At 47.4% G+C, this 16100-nt stretch overlaps 1 protein-coding gene across 1 annotated transcript; it reads right to left on the bottom strand.

Annotated features, from left to right (window-relative positions):
• Window positions 1-1826: 1826 nt before the first annotated feature.
• Window positions 1827-15998, bottom strand: SF3A1 (splicing factor 3a subunit 1). Its single transcript, XM_050906640.1, is given in 17 exon segments — window positions 1827-2555; window positions 3498-3569; window positions 3778-3879; window positions 4720-4874; window positions 5662-5694; window positions 5697-5871; window positions 6577-6819; window positions 6995-7116; window positions 7485-7670; window positions 7782-7899; window positions 8538-8731; window positions 9212-9362; window positions 10091-10165; window positions 10622-10879; window positions 11712-11916; window positions 13700-13812; window positions 15886-15998. Coding segments are annotated over 17 exon segments (2370 nt in total). The 5' UTR covers window positions 15952-15998; the 3' UTR covers window positions 1827-2453.
• Between the last annotated feature and the right edge of the window lie 102 nt (window positions 15999-16100).

Below are 16100 nucleotides of genomic sequence, written 5' to 3'. Positions count from 1 at the left end.
TTCCCATCCACCGATGGCCTTGGCCCCTTCAGCCCGGGCAGGTAAAACTGGCCCGGCTCTTCTAAAAATAAAGCACAAAAGGATCTATAAGCGACTGGGTGACAGCGCTGGCTCTGGGAGCTGTTGGGACCTGCCGCGGGTGAAGCCTTCCAGGGGCAGGTCCGCAGGGAGGCAGGCACCCGGCTGCGTCCCACCGCCGGACACTTCTCACAGCCGTGAGCCCAGGGCTCAATTTTCTCCCTCGAACAGCAAAGAACCGGGGTTTCGCTAGAGCCAAGACCCCTCTCAAAGTGGGTAACGTGCTGGGTGAATTGCCAAAGGAGCGAGGGAACGAAGCTCATTAAAAGTCAGCAACAACTCAACCTACTTCCAGATTTTTCCGGCAGCCCGAGCCCTGCGGGTCCTCCCCGCTGAAGTGGAAGGCTCCGCTAACAGTTGTTTTGTACTAGAAATACACACGCACAGGCTGTTACAACATTTATCGGTAATATTTAGATAGAAACGGGCTGGCAAAGCTCCACGTAAGCTATTTCTAGCGGGAAGTTTTCCTGCCGGAGCGCCAGGCCGGGAGAGCTCAGCCCTGCCAAGCTGGTAAAAGGGGCTTGGCTGAAAGTGTCACCGAAGCATCAGCACGGCAAGGAAACACACGTGGGACCGGGGAGCTCCTCGGGCACCACGCGCCGTGGGGGTTCACGTCAGCGAGCACAGCTGGAGAAGAAAAGCTGGATGACCTTAAGCACAGTCCCATCACGTTTGGGCCCCGCACAGGATGTAAAAACATGACTTCTCCATTTCAGAGCTTTCTTGGCAGTTTTTTTTTTTTTAATGGGCTCTGGAAAACACCACTTGCTGCCCAGTTCTGTTTTCTCCAAGATTGCACCTACCGTCTAGTTTTTAAAAGCCAAAGGAAAATCATTATCGCACCTTCCTGCAGGGCAGGAGCACCCTACACCCACCCCAACACCCTGCCCACACCCGCCGAGCAGCTCCGAAGCCGGCGTCCTACAGCAGGGATGCTGACGAAGCGCCGCGGCGGTCGCAGACGCGTGGGCATCTGTCAAGAGGCAGCAGCTGGCCACCACGGCAGGGGGACCGCCGGCCACCTGGGCTGGGCCAGCGCCAGGCACCTTCCCTACAGCAACAGGGCTTCCTCCCGCCCGCCCGCTCTCACAACGGCGGCAGGAGGATGCTGGCTCTTCCCTCCTGCTTCATCTCTCTCTCCCCTAAGCGCAGAATGAGGTAAACAGGATGTTCCTGTAATGCCTGACCACCGCTAAAAATAAAAAATATAAAAAAATTAAAAAAAATAAATCCATGGCTTTGGATTATCCCAAGAAGAACAGAGGTACCCAAATCAGAGACAACCGCCTCTTCCTTGGCACCTAGTTCTCTCTCTGTCGATTAACTTTGCTCTGTGTTATGTTTCTATCAAACTGCAACACAGCTCCGACTGAAGGCGCAGGAATAATCTGTTTTCCGGACCTACGTGCTCTCCAGAACCAAGAGGTGCCGGCTGCATGCCATAAAGCGTAAAACATGTTTTCCAATAAAATTCTCACTAAGTTCAAAGCAGTCTTTCTGCCCCATACACAGACACAAGCATTCGTATATACGTGCTTTATGTTCAGAATAACTGTGTAGCACTAGGGAAATGTTAACAAAACCCTTTTCTTGCAGCCTTTCCTAGAAAATAAAAGGATTTCCTACAGTAAACTGCTTAACTACAAAACCCCCAGTGTATTTCCCCGCAACCCGAGCGCTCTGAAGCCAGACACATCTCCACCTAAAAAACCTAAAACCCAAGGAACGAGAGCTGCGACAGACAATCCCGCACCGAGACGCGTGTTTATTAAAACAAATCACAGGCTGTACAGAAGCAGCACGAAGCTGTTTAGCATGCACAGACCCAGATCTCTTTATCGCAGGGAACAGCCACGTACGCTCATGCTGAGGGAGGATAAATTTCCAAGTCAGGGTCAGTGCAAGAAGCTCTTGCAGATAGATCCAAGACAGAGAAAGAACAAAGGGCTTAATAAGTACGTTGAGAAGGAAGAAGTTTTCAATTAGAAAAAGGTTAAATGAAGCAGCAAGCACTGCAGTCAGACAGATGATGTTCTTGGTCAGTGTAAATCCCTCAAAGATGGACCTACACTAAGCTGGGCATGACCTCAATGTTGCTTCACGAGGGAATTCAACGGAGAGCCAGCACTCGAGCAAAGCATCGATCGCTAACAGACTGCTGCAGTTACACACTAGGTCACTACATTTACATGTTTCAGGGCTCTATCAACTTCCCCTCTCTCGTCAGCCACCCAAACACGGGGTTCACAGTCTCTCTTTGCAAACTAGAGCTGGCAGGCAGTCGCAGTAGCCCCTAAAAGGCTGGAGGATTCGAAGGGTGGGGTTACACAAGTGGCAACGCAGCCACGTTACATCTCTGGGCTCCACGGCTCCTATTTCTTTCTGCCTCCTCTTTCTTTGAGTGCCAGGTGAATCAGAGAGCCACTTGTCATGTTGTAATAAGCCAGGGAGTTCGAATCCTTGATGAAGATGCCCTGAGGGGAGGAGAAAAGAAAAAAAAAAAACAACCAGTCACAGCAGAAATCTTAACGCTCCCTTCCCACAAAACCCCACACAGATGAAGCCCTCCTGGCTGTACTCTCAGAACAGTGTGACGACAGAATGCCGCAAGCTTTGAAAAACCCCGGAGAGATCCCAGTGTCTCAGAAGAAGGGCACCGGAGGAGGTGGGCATGCTGGGAATGATGCAAGAGTACAAACAGACAATATACACTATATACCTCTACAAACATACACATAAAAGACAGTCACCACAACAAGTGAAGTTATTTAGGCTCCACTCCCTCTCCTCCCCCCCCCTTTTTTTCCCTTAAAAAAAAAAAATCAGTTAAGCTTCCTTTCTCGTTAAGGGTTAACACAATGTCTGCCCATAGATGAACTCCTGAGGAGATAAATGTGCAAAGTTCACTGCTTAGGCAGCAGGTTGTGTCTCTGCACATGCATGACTGGAAACAAGTTATTAAAAAGGAACGGTGCCTTTCTAACAGCTCGTCTCGAGAGGAAGAGAGACATCTCTTCCATGTTTTGGAGAAAGTCTTTTCAGAGCTGCCAGGGTTTCAAGGTACCCCCGCCCACCTTCCAGAGCACACACGACAGATCAGTGGGAGCAGACTGCTGCATTTAAATGTCAAAACCCCCCAGTGAAATACTAGGCTGATTTCAGAGAAAGCCATCAAGCTTAGAGGACCCATCTGCAGCAGCGACGACGTGCAGATCCACTGATGCCACCTATTAAAGGCCCGTCCTGCTGAACAGCGTGCAGTTCTGTAACCAAGAGTGCTGTACAGACAGGAAAAACATTCCCTCTGCTCTTCCCAACATCTCAGTAGGCACATTACCACTTTTTCTTGTAAAAAGTCAGTTTGTGTGTGAGAAAGCACTGAAGTAACAAACAGCATTTGAAGGGCTTATACCCACCTCGTACTGCAGCTTCTGTTTCCCAGCTGGCATCCCTGTGGCCTCGTGGATCTTAACCTTTATAACAGACACCTAGGAAGAATCAAAGAGCTTGCTCAGGCTTTTTTCCCCCTCCGCTGTAGAGATCCCAGCCACGCAACCCCGCTGGGCAAGAGGCTGCAGCGTGGGGAACATCCAGAGTTTTATAGCTCCTGCCATGCAGGTCAACTGCTGTTCTCAGAGCAAAGAAACTCGGTAGCAAAACAAGAAGGGCTGGAGGCCAGGTTAATAAGCTACGTGCCTGGTCTGAGAGCGGCAGGGTGAACATCAACACTTGGCCGTTCAGTTTCCATTCCGTCTTGTCCTGCATGTTGGGAACCTGGACCTTGACCGTGACCGGACCCTAGAGGAAACAAAGATAACGTCTCTTACAGGCAAGGAGGCTCAGGACTATGATAAGAGAGCGGCAGACAAATTATTTATAGGCACACAGCAGCAAATTATTTCTTTTCAAAACTAGCCACATATCTCAACTTCTCAGTAAACATGCAGAAATGTATTTGCCTCAACACTGAGAAAGTTACTTCACTGCTACCAAAATAACACATTTAGTTGGATTTCTCTCATTAGTCCCTCCTTCTGCGTGCCATTCCCCAAGCATCACACGCATTCACGGTATTACAGAGTGAACGTATGAAGGATTAAACGGAGACAGTTTCTCTGTGCAGATGTCCAGGAAAACCGTATAGCCTTCTTAAAGGACTTAAAACTCAACCCACGATGATGGCACTCCTCAGGAAGGAATTCAGTCTAACATTTAGTTCGTGTTGTTACAGAATATACCACATTACCATACTATCATGCTGACACCGATATATTAAATCTCCTTGCATCTCCAGCTTAGCAGTCCTCTGCTTAAAAGCTTATTAGCAGCTTTAGCTCTTCTTTACTATAAACCTACCTCTCACTGCCCTTAATTACAGAAGACTACTATCTTACTAAACTTCTGGGTGTAGCGCTGCATTGCTCTTTCCAGTAAAATACAAAGCAGCTCAGTTTGCCCAGGAATGACAGTAGGAAGGAGCCATCTCAGAAAGCCGCTCCCTCGCGAAGTACTTTCACACGTCGGCTCCCCTCGGTGCAGTGAGCTGGCTTCACATCTCCTTTGGGCAGAGGAGGCTGAACAGCGCAGCGGGGTCAGGACTCCGGCACTTCCCAACAAGCAGCCAGCCCACACGCATACCTTGTTCCTGCGCAGGAACTCCTCCTCTGGAATCAGGCTGTCTTCGCTCTTCAGTTTCTTTGAGACCGGCTCATCCTCCATCGGTGGCGGCGGGTGAACAGGAGGCATCGGCGCTGGGGAAGGAACCGGAGCCACGGGAGGCGCAGGAACAAATGCTGAAACGGGATGGGGGGACACGACACAACCTGCAGTCATCCACCGAGTATACAGCAGACACTCCTTTACACAAAAACGACTTTAGCAGACTAGTAAAGGCTGAAAATAAATGCCACAATACATGGAGGAAGTTAACACAACCAACAGTAACGTGCAAACTTCAAACGTTAGGAGATCTTTTATATTGGGAAACAGTCCAGGAAAAGACAACAAGCGGCATGAGAGCTTCCTGCAGATCTTGCAAAAAAGAGAACGCTCTCAGTTTGGCATGCGGTGGTGCCAGCACCTCGATTTAAACAAAAAAAAAGAAAGGAAAAAAAAAAGAATCGTTCTTTACATTGTGCTTTTCAACTTAAAAGCACCTAATGCTGTGAAGCTGCTATGAGGAAAGGGGCCACACAACAGCTTCTCCTCCTGCAGCAGCAACTTCTGTAACAAGCTGTAACACCCAGCGAGGTGCCGGCAGTTCCTCTTTACCCTGGTTCCTTTTGGAAAGCAGCGGGGATTCTTAATCTTCACCTGGGCAGGGTCCCGGGGACACAGACATAAAGTGGGCGAGACAGAATTCTCTCTATTTCATGCTGCAGGAGGAGTCTAGAGCCCAAAAGCGATACTGCGAGACGAGTCATATCAAACACTCCAAAATGCTTAATGATGGGACTTAGGGTCTGCAATCCCAATTACGCGCCATTATCAGAGGCACAAAAGGAAAAAAGAATCAAAGCTCAAGCCCACGTCGTACAGGAATTAGCCGACAATTAACCAGAAGAAGCTGAAGTTACTGACCTGTCGGTACTATCATGGGAGGCGGGCGGGGCTCATGATGGGAGGAGCAGAGGGCGGCATGGGGACAACGTTGATGCGCGGGGTATGGATTATTGGTGGCATGGGGGTGGCTATGACGGATCCCGGAGGCAAACGGACCACGGAAGTCATCGGGGGACGAGGCATGACTGGAACTGCAGAAACAACAGCGGCGCGAACGGGAGGGGGCATCTGGAGAGAGAGAGGGTAATTTTTCTGAGCAGGTACACGCAGGAACGCTCAGTACTGTTCACAATCCTGATTAAAATAACCAGGGCAACACGCAGAGGATTTCTGCTGGCCAAAGGCTTGCTAGGAACCTCAGCGAGCCCACCGTATGGCCAGCCCAAGCTGCCTGTAAACATGCACAGAAGCCTCATTAACAGATTAAACGGTTCTTTCTTCCCTCACCACTCAGGTATCAGACCGCAAGCCACGCAGCGATCTTAAAGCAGGAGCTACTTCAGAGTCACCTAGCAGAACCCTTGGGGCAGGAACACTGGGCAAGTGAGTCACCTGTGAACATTTCTTACCTGCGGCTACTTTTGTTCTGCATCACACCTTTTTACACCTAAAAAAAGGCCCCCACCCATTCCTTTGCTAGCCATGCTCCCTTCCTCCAAGATCTCACCGCCCAGGTTCTTCCTCTGCCCAGCTGATTAAGTCTTTTTTGGTACCTCTAAGGATAAAAAGCTCCACCTAAGTCTTATTTTCCATTTTTAACAGCAAGTTCAATAGGGTTCCTCTGATGGTTTAAGAGTCATTTGGAAACATGACCTTCACTCAAAATCTGCCTCTAAGCCAGCGCCCTGCTGTTACAACCCTTGACCTTCGTCAGGACTCCCTTCTAATTAACTACGGCCGCGGGCGTTTGCTTTTGGAAGCCCAAACACTTACCGTGGGTGGACGAGGCACGGATGTGATAGGCTGAGCGCTAGCTGGGGGATTTGACGCCGAGGAAGGAGGGGGTGGCTGGGGCATTTCATTGGGTTTGCTGGGCCCGATCTTCTCCTTGCTGTCATCTTCTGGCACCAGTCCCTTGGCCTTATGGATAGCTTCAATTTGCTCTTGGAGAGTAATATTGGCCTGAGCAGCCTGTTGTGTGCGGGCCATGCTGCCCGAGTGGCCATCCCAGGTCACCTGAGAGGATAAAATAAATCAGAATAACTCCAGCCTGTCCAGACTGCAATGTGAGCTGCAAATAAATCAAGAGAGCAGCTTTACAGCAAGAACAAAGTTCAAAAGACTCCCGTGTCTCTGAGCATTCATAATACTACAGGAACCCGTTAACAAAAACCACCAGTTTCCACTCTACCTTTTCCTCTGGTTTCTGGATTTCTTCTTCACCAATCTTTTTACCAATGGCAGTCTCTTCTACACCAAAGATATCAGTACGGCGCTCTGCCAGCTGCTTCAAGCTGCTTTCAATATCCAAACCTGCAGGCAAAAAGAGAAATTCTTATCTCAAGTGATATAATCAAAGTCAAACATGATCAAGCCTCTGTTAATGATCTTTAAATTATTTGGTACCTAATGGCCGAGTGCTGCTCTTTTTAGAAAGAGACTGCAACTGGCGGCCGGTCAGCAGCACCTAGTGCTCTTTGCCTTTAATTTTACAGAAAGGCTTCAACATACTAATGACAAATGTATCCACATAATCAGCACGCTAAGGACATCGCACAGAAAGCTACATTTAAGATGGTCCTTATCGGAGGGAGCTGGGGGGAGTGAGGGAGGGTGCTAAGAGTTCACAGAACTCATCTAGGAACTCGGTTTTGCAAGCTGTGTCAGACGCTCAAGCTGACCTGGGGCATAGACCTCATCATCACTCTGCTTTTCACGGATGGATCGATCACGCTGCTCCAACCATCGAGGATCCAGGAGACCAATTCGCATGTGTTCTTGCATTTTACTGGCAGGAATTTTCTCTCCAGTGATGGGGGAAACAAGATACTCATCTGGAGCTGGGGCAGGTGGTAATGGTTTTGAGGCTAGAAAAACAAAACCACGCTGTTAAGAACACATCAGAGGATGCAGCCTAGAAACAAATGCTTTTGCGATTATTCAGGAAGAAAAAGTTTGTCTTCACCAGCCTGATTTACCTTTGGGATCATAATCTTTCCGCACAATGACCTGATCTGGTGTGGGAGGAAGAGGCGGTGGCATCGGAGTTTCTGGAGGAGGAGGAACCTTCTGACCTTCATCTTCATCATCTGAGCCCTTATGGGGGAGGGGGGGGGAATCATAACAAAGTTCTTGTACTCAAATATCAACAAACAAGATTTGAGAAAGGCATAAAAATCCTATGCAGCGCTGGAAGAACTGATTATGTAGCTTCAAAGCAACAGAGCTATTTTGCCTCTGGACACCTACGCTACAGCGGTTCCTCTGGATAATCATGATTCAGAAATTCAGTGGACCCAGAAGAGGAAGCAAGTACTCCTCAGCTTCCACATTAGCACAGCACAGCAAGCAGGGGCTTACAGTTAACCATGCTCTTGTTCCTTGTTACCAGAAAAACAGCTTACATACAGTGGGCAGAGGAAGAGTCTAAAATGAGTCATCTTTCAGTGTTCCAGACTCTGTGCCGAAGAAAGCCCAAAAGGTTTGATTACAGAAATATAAAATCCACACCATTAGGTGACAAAATTACTGAATTTCTCTCTTGGGTGTTGTATTGTCATGGAAAACATTAAAAATACCATATTCCAGCAAAACCAGGTTGTTTTGAAATCCCGTCAGAAGGAAATCTCATTTCCTCAAGAAACTGAGGATCTTCTTACAGTGAAAATGAAGGGCATCATAAACCACACAAACTTTACGGGACAAACGTAACACTCATTCTATTGGCTAGTTACCTCATCCATATCCTGCACTTGTGTGTCTTGATCCAGCTGGGCTGGGGGCTCATCTGTTTTCTCTTGCTTTTCATCTTCCTCATCTGACTCCACCTCCATCTCTACCTCCTCACTTTCCCCAAACTTCTCATAACGCTCCTGGATCAGGATTCGAGCTCCCAACTCTTCTGGAGTGGTGGGAGGAGGGAAATTCCCTACAACGCAGAAAAAGAGCTTCTGTTTCTCTATCCCATTTCGTTGCTCAATGCACAGACAGAAATATCAGTTTCTTAAATGAAAAGCAGTTTCTTTACAAAGCAGTGGCATCAAAATCTCCTGGGAGCCAAGGTATATAGAAGGGAATGGATGGAGTCTATACAGACCGACATCAGCATGACACATGAAGATGAAGGTACTTACAGGTGAAAGCACTACTAGAAAGTGGGACAAGTTCTGCTGTCCTGGTGGAAGTGGAAAAGCAGACACTAGTGCAGTCCTGGACTTCATTCAAGGAGAACATTACTGACTCCAGAAAAAAAACCAGCCCAGCACAGTCACTAGAAGGCTTTCCCCTGCATCTTTGAAGGATATACAGCTGTAAAACCCAATGTCTGTCTAAAAACGGCATTTCAGGACATAGCCCCTACTCAAAGGGAGCAGAGTTTCATAGAGGTTACAACGCTTAACTTCCGTACCTTGCTCATTGGGCTGAAAGTCAACTGTTTCCACCACCACAAAGTCATGCCAATCAATCTGGGCATAAGCAACGCGCTCCTTTTCCTTCTCCTCCTCTTCCTTCTTTCTCTCTCGCTCCTGGAACTTTGCCCACTCCACTCTGTAATACACCTGCACAAGCAGACGTAAAGCACACACCAAATGTCAGAGAAGAAACACATCACAGTCATCTTTACAGCATCTAAAAGTTTACGCTACCAACCCTTTCAGGGCAGTTACACGAGCACTACTTCAGAGGCCTGGCACGACAAAGAAATATTTGTATTTCATTTACAAACCATAGATTTGCCTATTGAGTAATGTACTGCACCAGCTTTGTAAAGTGGTTTTCTAAAGCTGGAACTGCGGACTTCTTGAGCCAAGACCAAGCCATCCAGGTATGACATGACTCAGGTATCACTGAAGATTCACAGCCAGCAAACAATTCACAGACACTTTATTACAACCCTGTCATGCCACCTTTCCAAAGCAAAAGCAGTCTTCGTGATGAAGACAGAAGTCAAAGTAATAAAGAACAGCCTGGAAGGACTGTAAGCGACTGAAGTGTCACAGTGAAGTTGTCTGAGAGGGAAACATTTTACTTTGTAAAGCACTCGGAAATGGCATCGTGCAGTATCTATGCCTCTATGCTGCCACAAGTAAACTACCCCCAATACGAACACTAGCTAGTAATTTAAAGGCAAGCTTGAGCACCCTGTATTCAAGTGACTACAGGGGACACATCCATTTTATTCTCTGTATATTCATATTTGCTGCCTATAAGTCAGAACATGCAAAGAGAAAAAATTCAAAACATAGCTGACATGCTTCAGCGATTTTGCAAACTTTTCGTATAATACCTGATCTAGGACTTCCTTGGGATTTTCGGCCTCCTTCTTGAGTTTGAGGAGTAAGCCTTTTGGTGGGATCAAGATCTGAAATGTATTTTGCACGACAGTTGGTGACAATTCTTTTTGCCAAAGCCTCCTTAAAAGCAATTATTCTCTTTCCACACTGATAAAAATATCAGCAGACCCCTGGGGTTACGTTCCATTTATTCTATTGCAGCCCTCTTATTACTTATTGCTTATACTTGCACTTAAAAATATTCACTCTTGGCCTTCCAACTACCCTCCGTATTTAAAAAAACACAGCTTTTATTTGTATTACAATAGTGTCTGGTACATTTAAGTAACAGCCCACTGTGTTCAGCACTGCACGTTGCCAACAATGTACGACATATCCACAATACTTAAAGAGCAAGATTTAAAGGATGGACTCCTGGACCTGCACATATTTCTAGTCTGGCTGTTTTGTAGGGCTTCAGTAGTCTTCAAAAATCAATACTGCTGCTGAAGGAATCAACTTGACAGGTAAAGTGCCAAGAGTACCTTTGTGTACTGTTCGACCAGCTTAGTGAAGTAGTTAAAGAGACTGTGCTGGGGGCGAAGGAAATCAAACTGGTAGTTCCTCTGCTCTTTCTGCATCAGCTGAGTCAAGAACTGCCGCCCGTTCCGAGCCACGAACTGCGCCGTTAGCTTCACCACGTCCAAGTCAAAAGCCGAGATTGAGGGAGGATCTGCAATGAACTCGAACTCCGGAGGTGGCTCTTTCGGAACGACTGTCTCCTGGATCACCTGGGCCTGCACCTGCAGAGCAGAACGGAGACAGCTCAGTGACTGCCCTCAAGAAACCGTTACCAAACACTTGGGAGAACCCATTTTTCCTTCAGCTGCTCCAAGAAAGCAATATCAGTCTAGATATCCCGGCAGCTGCAAGGATGAGAAAAATTAGTACCACAGGGTATATCTGGACATCTGTATTTAGGCCTACTATAAAAAAAAAAAACCATTGCTCCAACAGCTAACAAAACTGGAAACTATCAGGACTTTGCTACAATCCTCCAGGATGCTCAATACCACACAGCGTGACTGTTGGCCGTGCAAAGCACGTAAAAGACGAGGATTCAGTCAGTGGCCTTTTTCCATCCAGTATGTATAAGGCACAACTAAACAAGATTTGCAAAATTTTGTACTCCACATTTTAAGGGAAGTTGATCCTTCCGGCAGAAAAAAGGGAAATATTTGTACAAAACAGTGCGTGCAACAAGCCCAAACTGAACGCCAAGGGATTCTGAAGACTTGCCTACAGCATGAGTCCTAAACTCATACAGTCCAAGTGATCACTAGTGTAAGTACCATATCAGTCAATGCACAACTAAACGTAACCAAAACGGACCGAGTAGAACAATATATTGGCTCTTTCACACACAAGTTTGAGTTACCAGCAACTGCTGGATGCGTATCTGCATCAAAACAAAGTCCCAGACACTAAACTCCAAGCCTCTCAGTGCTGTCTTTTTTGCAAATGTATTAACAACTCCTTCATTTGCCTTGTCTTTCAGACCCCCTGCTTAACATCAGGATGTGACACCACCAGTTAGAAGCCAAGTTCTCGACCAAAGTGAAAAGGAACACTTACCTTCTGTGGAAGCTGCTGCTGGGCACTTTGCTGCTGTTGCATGACCTTGGGAATAGCAGCCGAGGGCTCCTGTGCTTTACCCTCTTTGAACTCGCTGACTTTGTGCCGGTAGTATGCATGGTAAGGATCGTTGGGATTCAAGAAATTGAACTTAGGGTTATTTATTTCATTCTGACGAATTCGAGCTTCAAATTCTGGGCCATTTCTGGGGAGGAAAAAGATAAATTGTTTAGATGAATGGGTATCAACTCAAGTGTAAATGTCTGTTTCTTTTGTAGTAAGATGCGTTGATGCATCAGCCCCTCAGAAGACAATTTTCTCTCCTGCATGGACTGAATTTTCCTCTAAGTAACTCATACGCAACATAGCAGCCAGCTGTACACACACAAGTTAAAGGCATTTGTCCTAATTTAGTCCACAACGCTTCACAGTGAATGTTTCTTAAGACAGTTAAAAACTCACACTCACAAGTGTTCCACAATCTCATTTGGCTACATACAAACAAAAGGCCATTTAATGGATTGACAGTTTATTGGATGAAGTTTACAAGTTACTTACTAGACCAATTTTATTTGCTCTATTAACAAGCTTTTAAGACTAGTCTAATTTCCAGAAAGTTCATATAAGGAAAAAAGTAGGTAACCATCAGCCTGCATGGAGACTGACCACCCCAGAGCGTTGCATTTAGGAGAGCCCTAAGTTTTAATTCAGGTAACGTCCATTCCTCCCATCCAAAGTGCAAGTCATTTATTTCAGGGTAGTTTGAGAAAGTTAACAGCTGCCATAGCATGTTTCTCTTCACATTCTCTGGATACCTCCAAGTCTTGTTTAGACACTATGCCTCTTCCAAAAGAGGAGGTCTCTACAATACCAAGGGATAAACACAGCCCCTTCCTCATCCTCAAAGGAAGCCAACGCTCCCTGGCAGCGTTTTAGAGATTAGTTACACAGTAAGTGTCTCTGACTAGACCGGCGTTTAGGAATTGGCTTAAACCTACAGCAACAACCATCCCGTTTCAGTGAGGTGAAAGCACGCGGCGTTCATCCCGTCTGGATGCCATGAAGGTTAAGAATTCGCACAGCCAACTGAGGGTTATTTACCTCCCGTGCTACTCTGCCAGGAAGACCAAGATTCGGTCCCCTAAGACCTCATGTAGTGATAAGACAGCCAGAAATACTTAAGCATTAAAAAACAACAGAGGAAGATGGCCTACGTAGCACTAACAGCTTGCACTCACAGAATGATGACATTAGGCAAATGGAAGAAGCCCAAATGAGTAAAATTTATTCAACTTTTAGTCTCCTCCCCTAAATTTGACATCTATACTCACGCTAATCAATCTGCTACAGTCAACAGGGGAAAAAATCCCATACACATCACAGGCAGCTCTTCTATCCTAAGAGGGGATCAGACTACTCTCTGGAGGTACGCACTTCTCTCCCTCTGGCTATCAAGGGAGAGGGAGATGACTGAGGCTTGGATGAACACGCATCTCAGCCGCTGGCACGGTTTACCAAGCTGTACACAAACAGGGATGGGACTTAACAAGCAAGCGAGCACCCTTGTACTGGGAAGTTCCTCACCTACCATTTGCCTACACACTGTAAAACACAGTCATGACTCCTCTTGGCTTCATCACTCAATGGAGCACCTGTAACGAGGCTCCCTTTCTACCTGGAATTTTGTTTCCCCTTCAGATCATTGAGAACAGGAACCGTTATCTGGTTATTGCAGCACATGCTATAGATTTTGCCAAGAACTTTTATTTTATTTACTACCACAGTTTTTCTAACAAAGCATGTCTTACACCTCTTAAGTAGAACATTGTTGTTTCTCTTCCACAGTCTCACTGGTATAGACTCAATCCTTAAAATCCCTCACATAAAGTCACGGGACTGTGACCTGCTTCAGTTTCCAGAGCTGTGCAGACTGAAGAGGAGAAGTATGAAAATCCCAGGAAACATGAGACAACACCAGTGTTGTTTACCTGGCTACGAAGCTGGCAGTCTTGTCCACAATATTCCTGACCTCTGGAGGAGGGTAAATAATTCCTACCACAGGCTTGGCTGGTGCTGCTTCCTCTTTTGGCTCCTCTTCTGGCTGTAATAAAAATGTATATATACACATATATACAGTCCTCCGTACTGCTGCCTCACAACTATAGCGACTATTCAAAAGGTGAAGAGGTGATGGCACAGGGAGACATCTTTCACTGTGGTGTTTGCCATCAGTCAAGATACTAAATTCAAACAGCCTAAATCAAAGCTAAAAACAAGAGAAGGAACTTCAAATAATATTGAGTAACGTGCTATATACCAGCATCAGGGGGTGAAAAATAGCCCGGTAGGCTGCAAACCCAGACTAGGTTTATTTTCAGGTGATTGAGTTGGAAAATTCATCTCCCTTCTCTCTCAACTTCCTCATCTACATTGGGACTAACAATCCTAACACACTTTAACAAATTGTTCTGCAATCCCGTACTTCCTGAATGCTATGTAAGAATTAAGTATTCCAAACAGCAATCCAAACGGCACACAGGACCGTCTATCCTCCTCAGCCCCCAAATCATTGAATTTTTCCTGACACAAAGATCTGGTTTAACAATCTGAATCACCCGTCCCACAAAAAAATTCCTCGGCTTCTCAGGGTGGGAGACAATGTTTGTCTGCTTGTCAAGGGCACCCGCTGCAGGGGCAGGCACAGCACGACAACGAGGAAGGCCCCTCCATGGGAACCAAAACAAGTCCTCCTGGCATTTTTACTATCTCAGCCTTGACCCCGAGTAGGTTTATAAATGCCGAGGCAGCGTAGGGGAATGCCGTAACAACACATCTAGGAATAACTCAGCATTGCTAAGCAGTTTGGAAGCTATGAACGTTCTAGAGGCCTGTGGGACTACAAGAAATTAGAATCTGAATAATTAACTCCACATTAAACACAGTATAGCTTTTAATCCTACTGTGGTTGCATCAAAAGCTGTTTTGTAGAGAAAAGCTGTGCAGGGCATTTTTCTCCCTGATATTACAGGAGGATCCAAACTAAAATCCCAGAACCCTCCCTGTGCATGGCTTTGTCTTCCAGTAAGACCAGAAGCTGTTCTTTGCAGGATACTAAAGATGTCGCTCCTCTTTCCTCACCAAGCAACTTTCACAAGAAAAGCTGTTATAAAAAAAAACAGGCCTATGGGAAATGTTTATAATCTTAACAGGGACAGCCAGGGAAATTTTAAAATACCAGTAAAGCTACTAGCTCTGCAAAATCCACAGAGACTCCAAGGCAGAAAACACTCTCGAGTCAAATACAACCTTAATAAAGTGTGTTAAGACAAAGGTACTGGAAATATTTTTAATTTTACATTCTCACCCCCTACAAACAACATCATCTTGAGGAGCTGAAGCATAAGGCAACACCACGCTTGAGAGATGTTTTTATTTAACTGCGATGCTGAGTTGCCTTGCTAACTTACGTGCGTGAAAGTCACTGGGGTTTTTTTGGGGGAACCACGATTTTCCTCCTAATTGTGTTAGCTACACCAAATCACCCAAGATTTTCAGTCAGGTCAGCTCCCTACACTGGCTCGCTGTACGGCTGCACAAGTGCTGATGCTGGTGTGTGAAAGCCCTGGAAAGTGCGGTCAGGACAGCAGCTCCAGCTACATGGGAGCTGCATTCCCATTTAGGGAACGGCCGAGACAGAAGGGAACCGGGGAAGGGACTGCGGAACACGGGCTCTCTCAAGCACACCGGGACGGGTGGGTTTAATCCTTTCACACATTCCTCCCGGCGGCAGGGTGTTCCCGCAGCTTACTGCACACCCTCACGTCCATCACAATTACAACCCTGTGCCGCTTCCAGGAAAGGATTCAGCCTTATGCCGAAGGGTGGCACCCGCCCCGCAGCAGGCCGACTGCGGATGAACGGGGAGCCGCGGGCGATGCCGACGGGAATCACACAGCAGGAGGGAACTGCAGCCCCCCCCCCCCCCCCCCCCAACCACGACAAGCGAGTCAGCGTAAGAAGCCAAAGGCCAAAATAACCCCGCTGAGCCCCGCTTCCCCGCGCCTCGGCCGTGCCCAGGGCCCCCGGCGGCGGAGCACCCCGCGCTCCCCGCCTTCCCCTCAGCGCGGCCTACCCCCTCCACCCCCCCACTCCCCCCCGCCCGCGCGGCCCGCACCGGTTTGCTCTCCGCGGGGGGCGCTGGCTGCGCCGGAGGCATGGCTTGCACGGGTCCGGCCGGCATGGTGCTCCCTCGGGGCGGCGGGGAGCGCTTCCCCGCCGGAGCCGCTCCCGGGCCGAGACGAACGGGAACCGGAGGAAGCCGACACCTCCGCGGACGAAATGGCGGCCGCACGCGACGCGCTGCGCATGCGCGCCGGAAGTGACGGCACG

Source organism: Gymnogyps californianus, chromosome 16 (assembly GCF_018139145.2).
Source record: "Gymnogyps californianus isolate 813 chromosome 16, ASM1813914v2, whole genome shotgun sequence".
NCBI classification, from domain to species: Eukaryota; Metazoa; Chordata; class Aves; order Accipitriformes; family Cathartidae; genus Gymnogyps; species Gymnogyps californianus.
The sequence above is the reverse complement of the archived record's forward strand: the minus strand, read 5'-3'. Positions and strand labels throughout refer to the sequence as shown.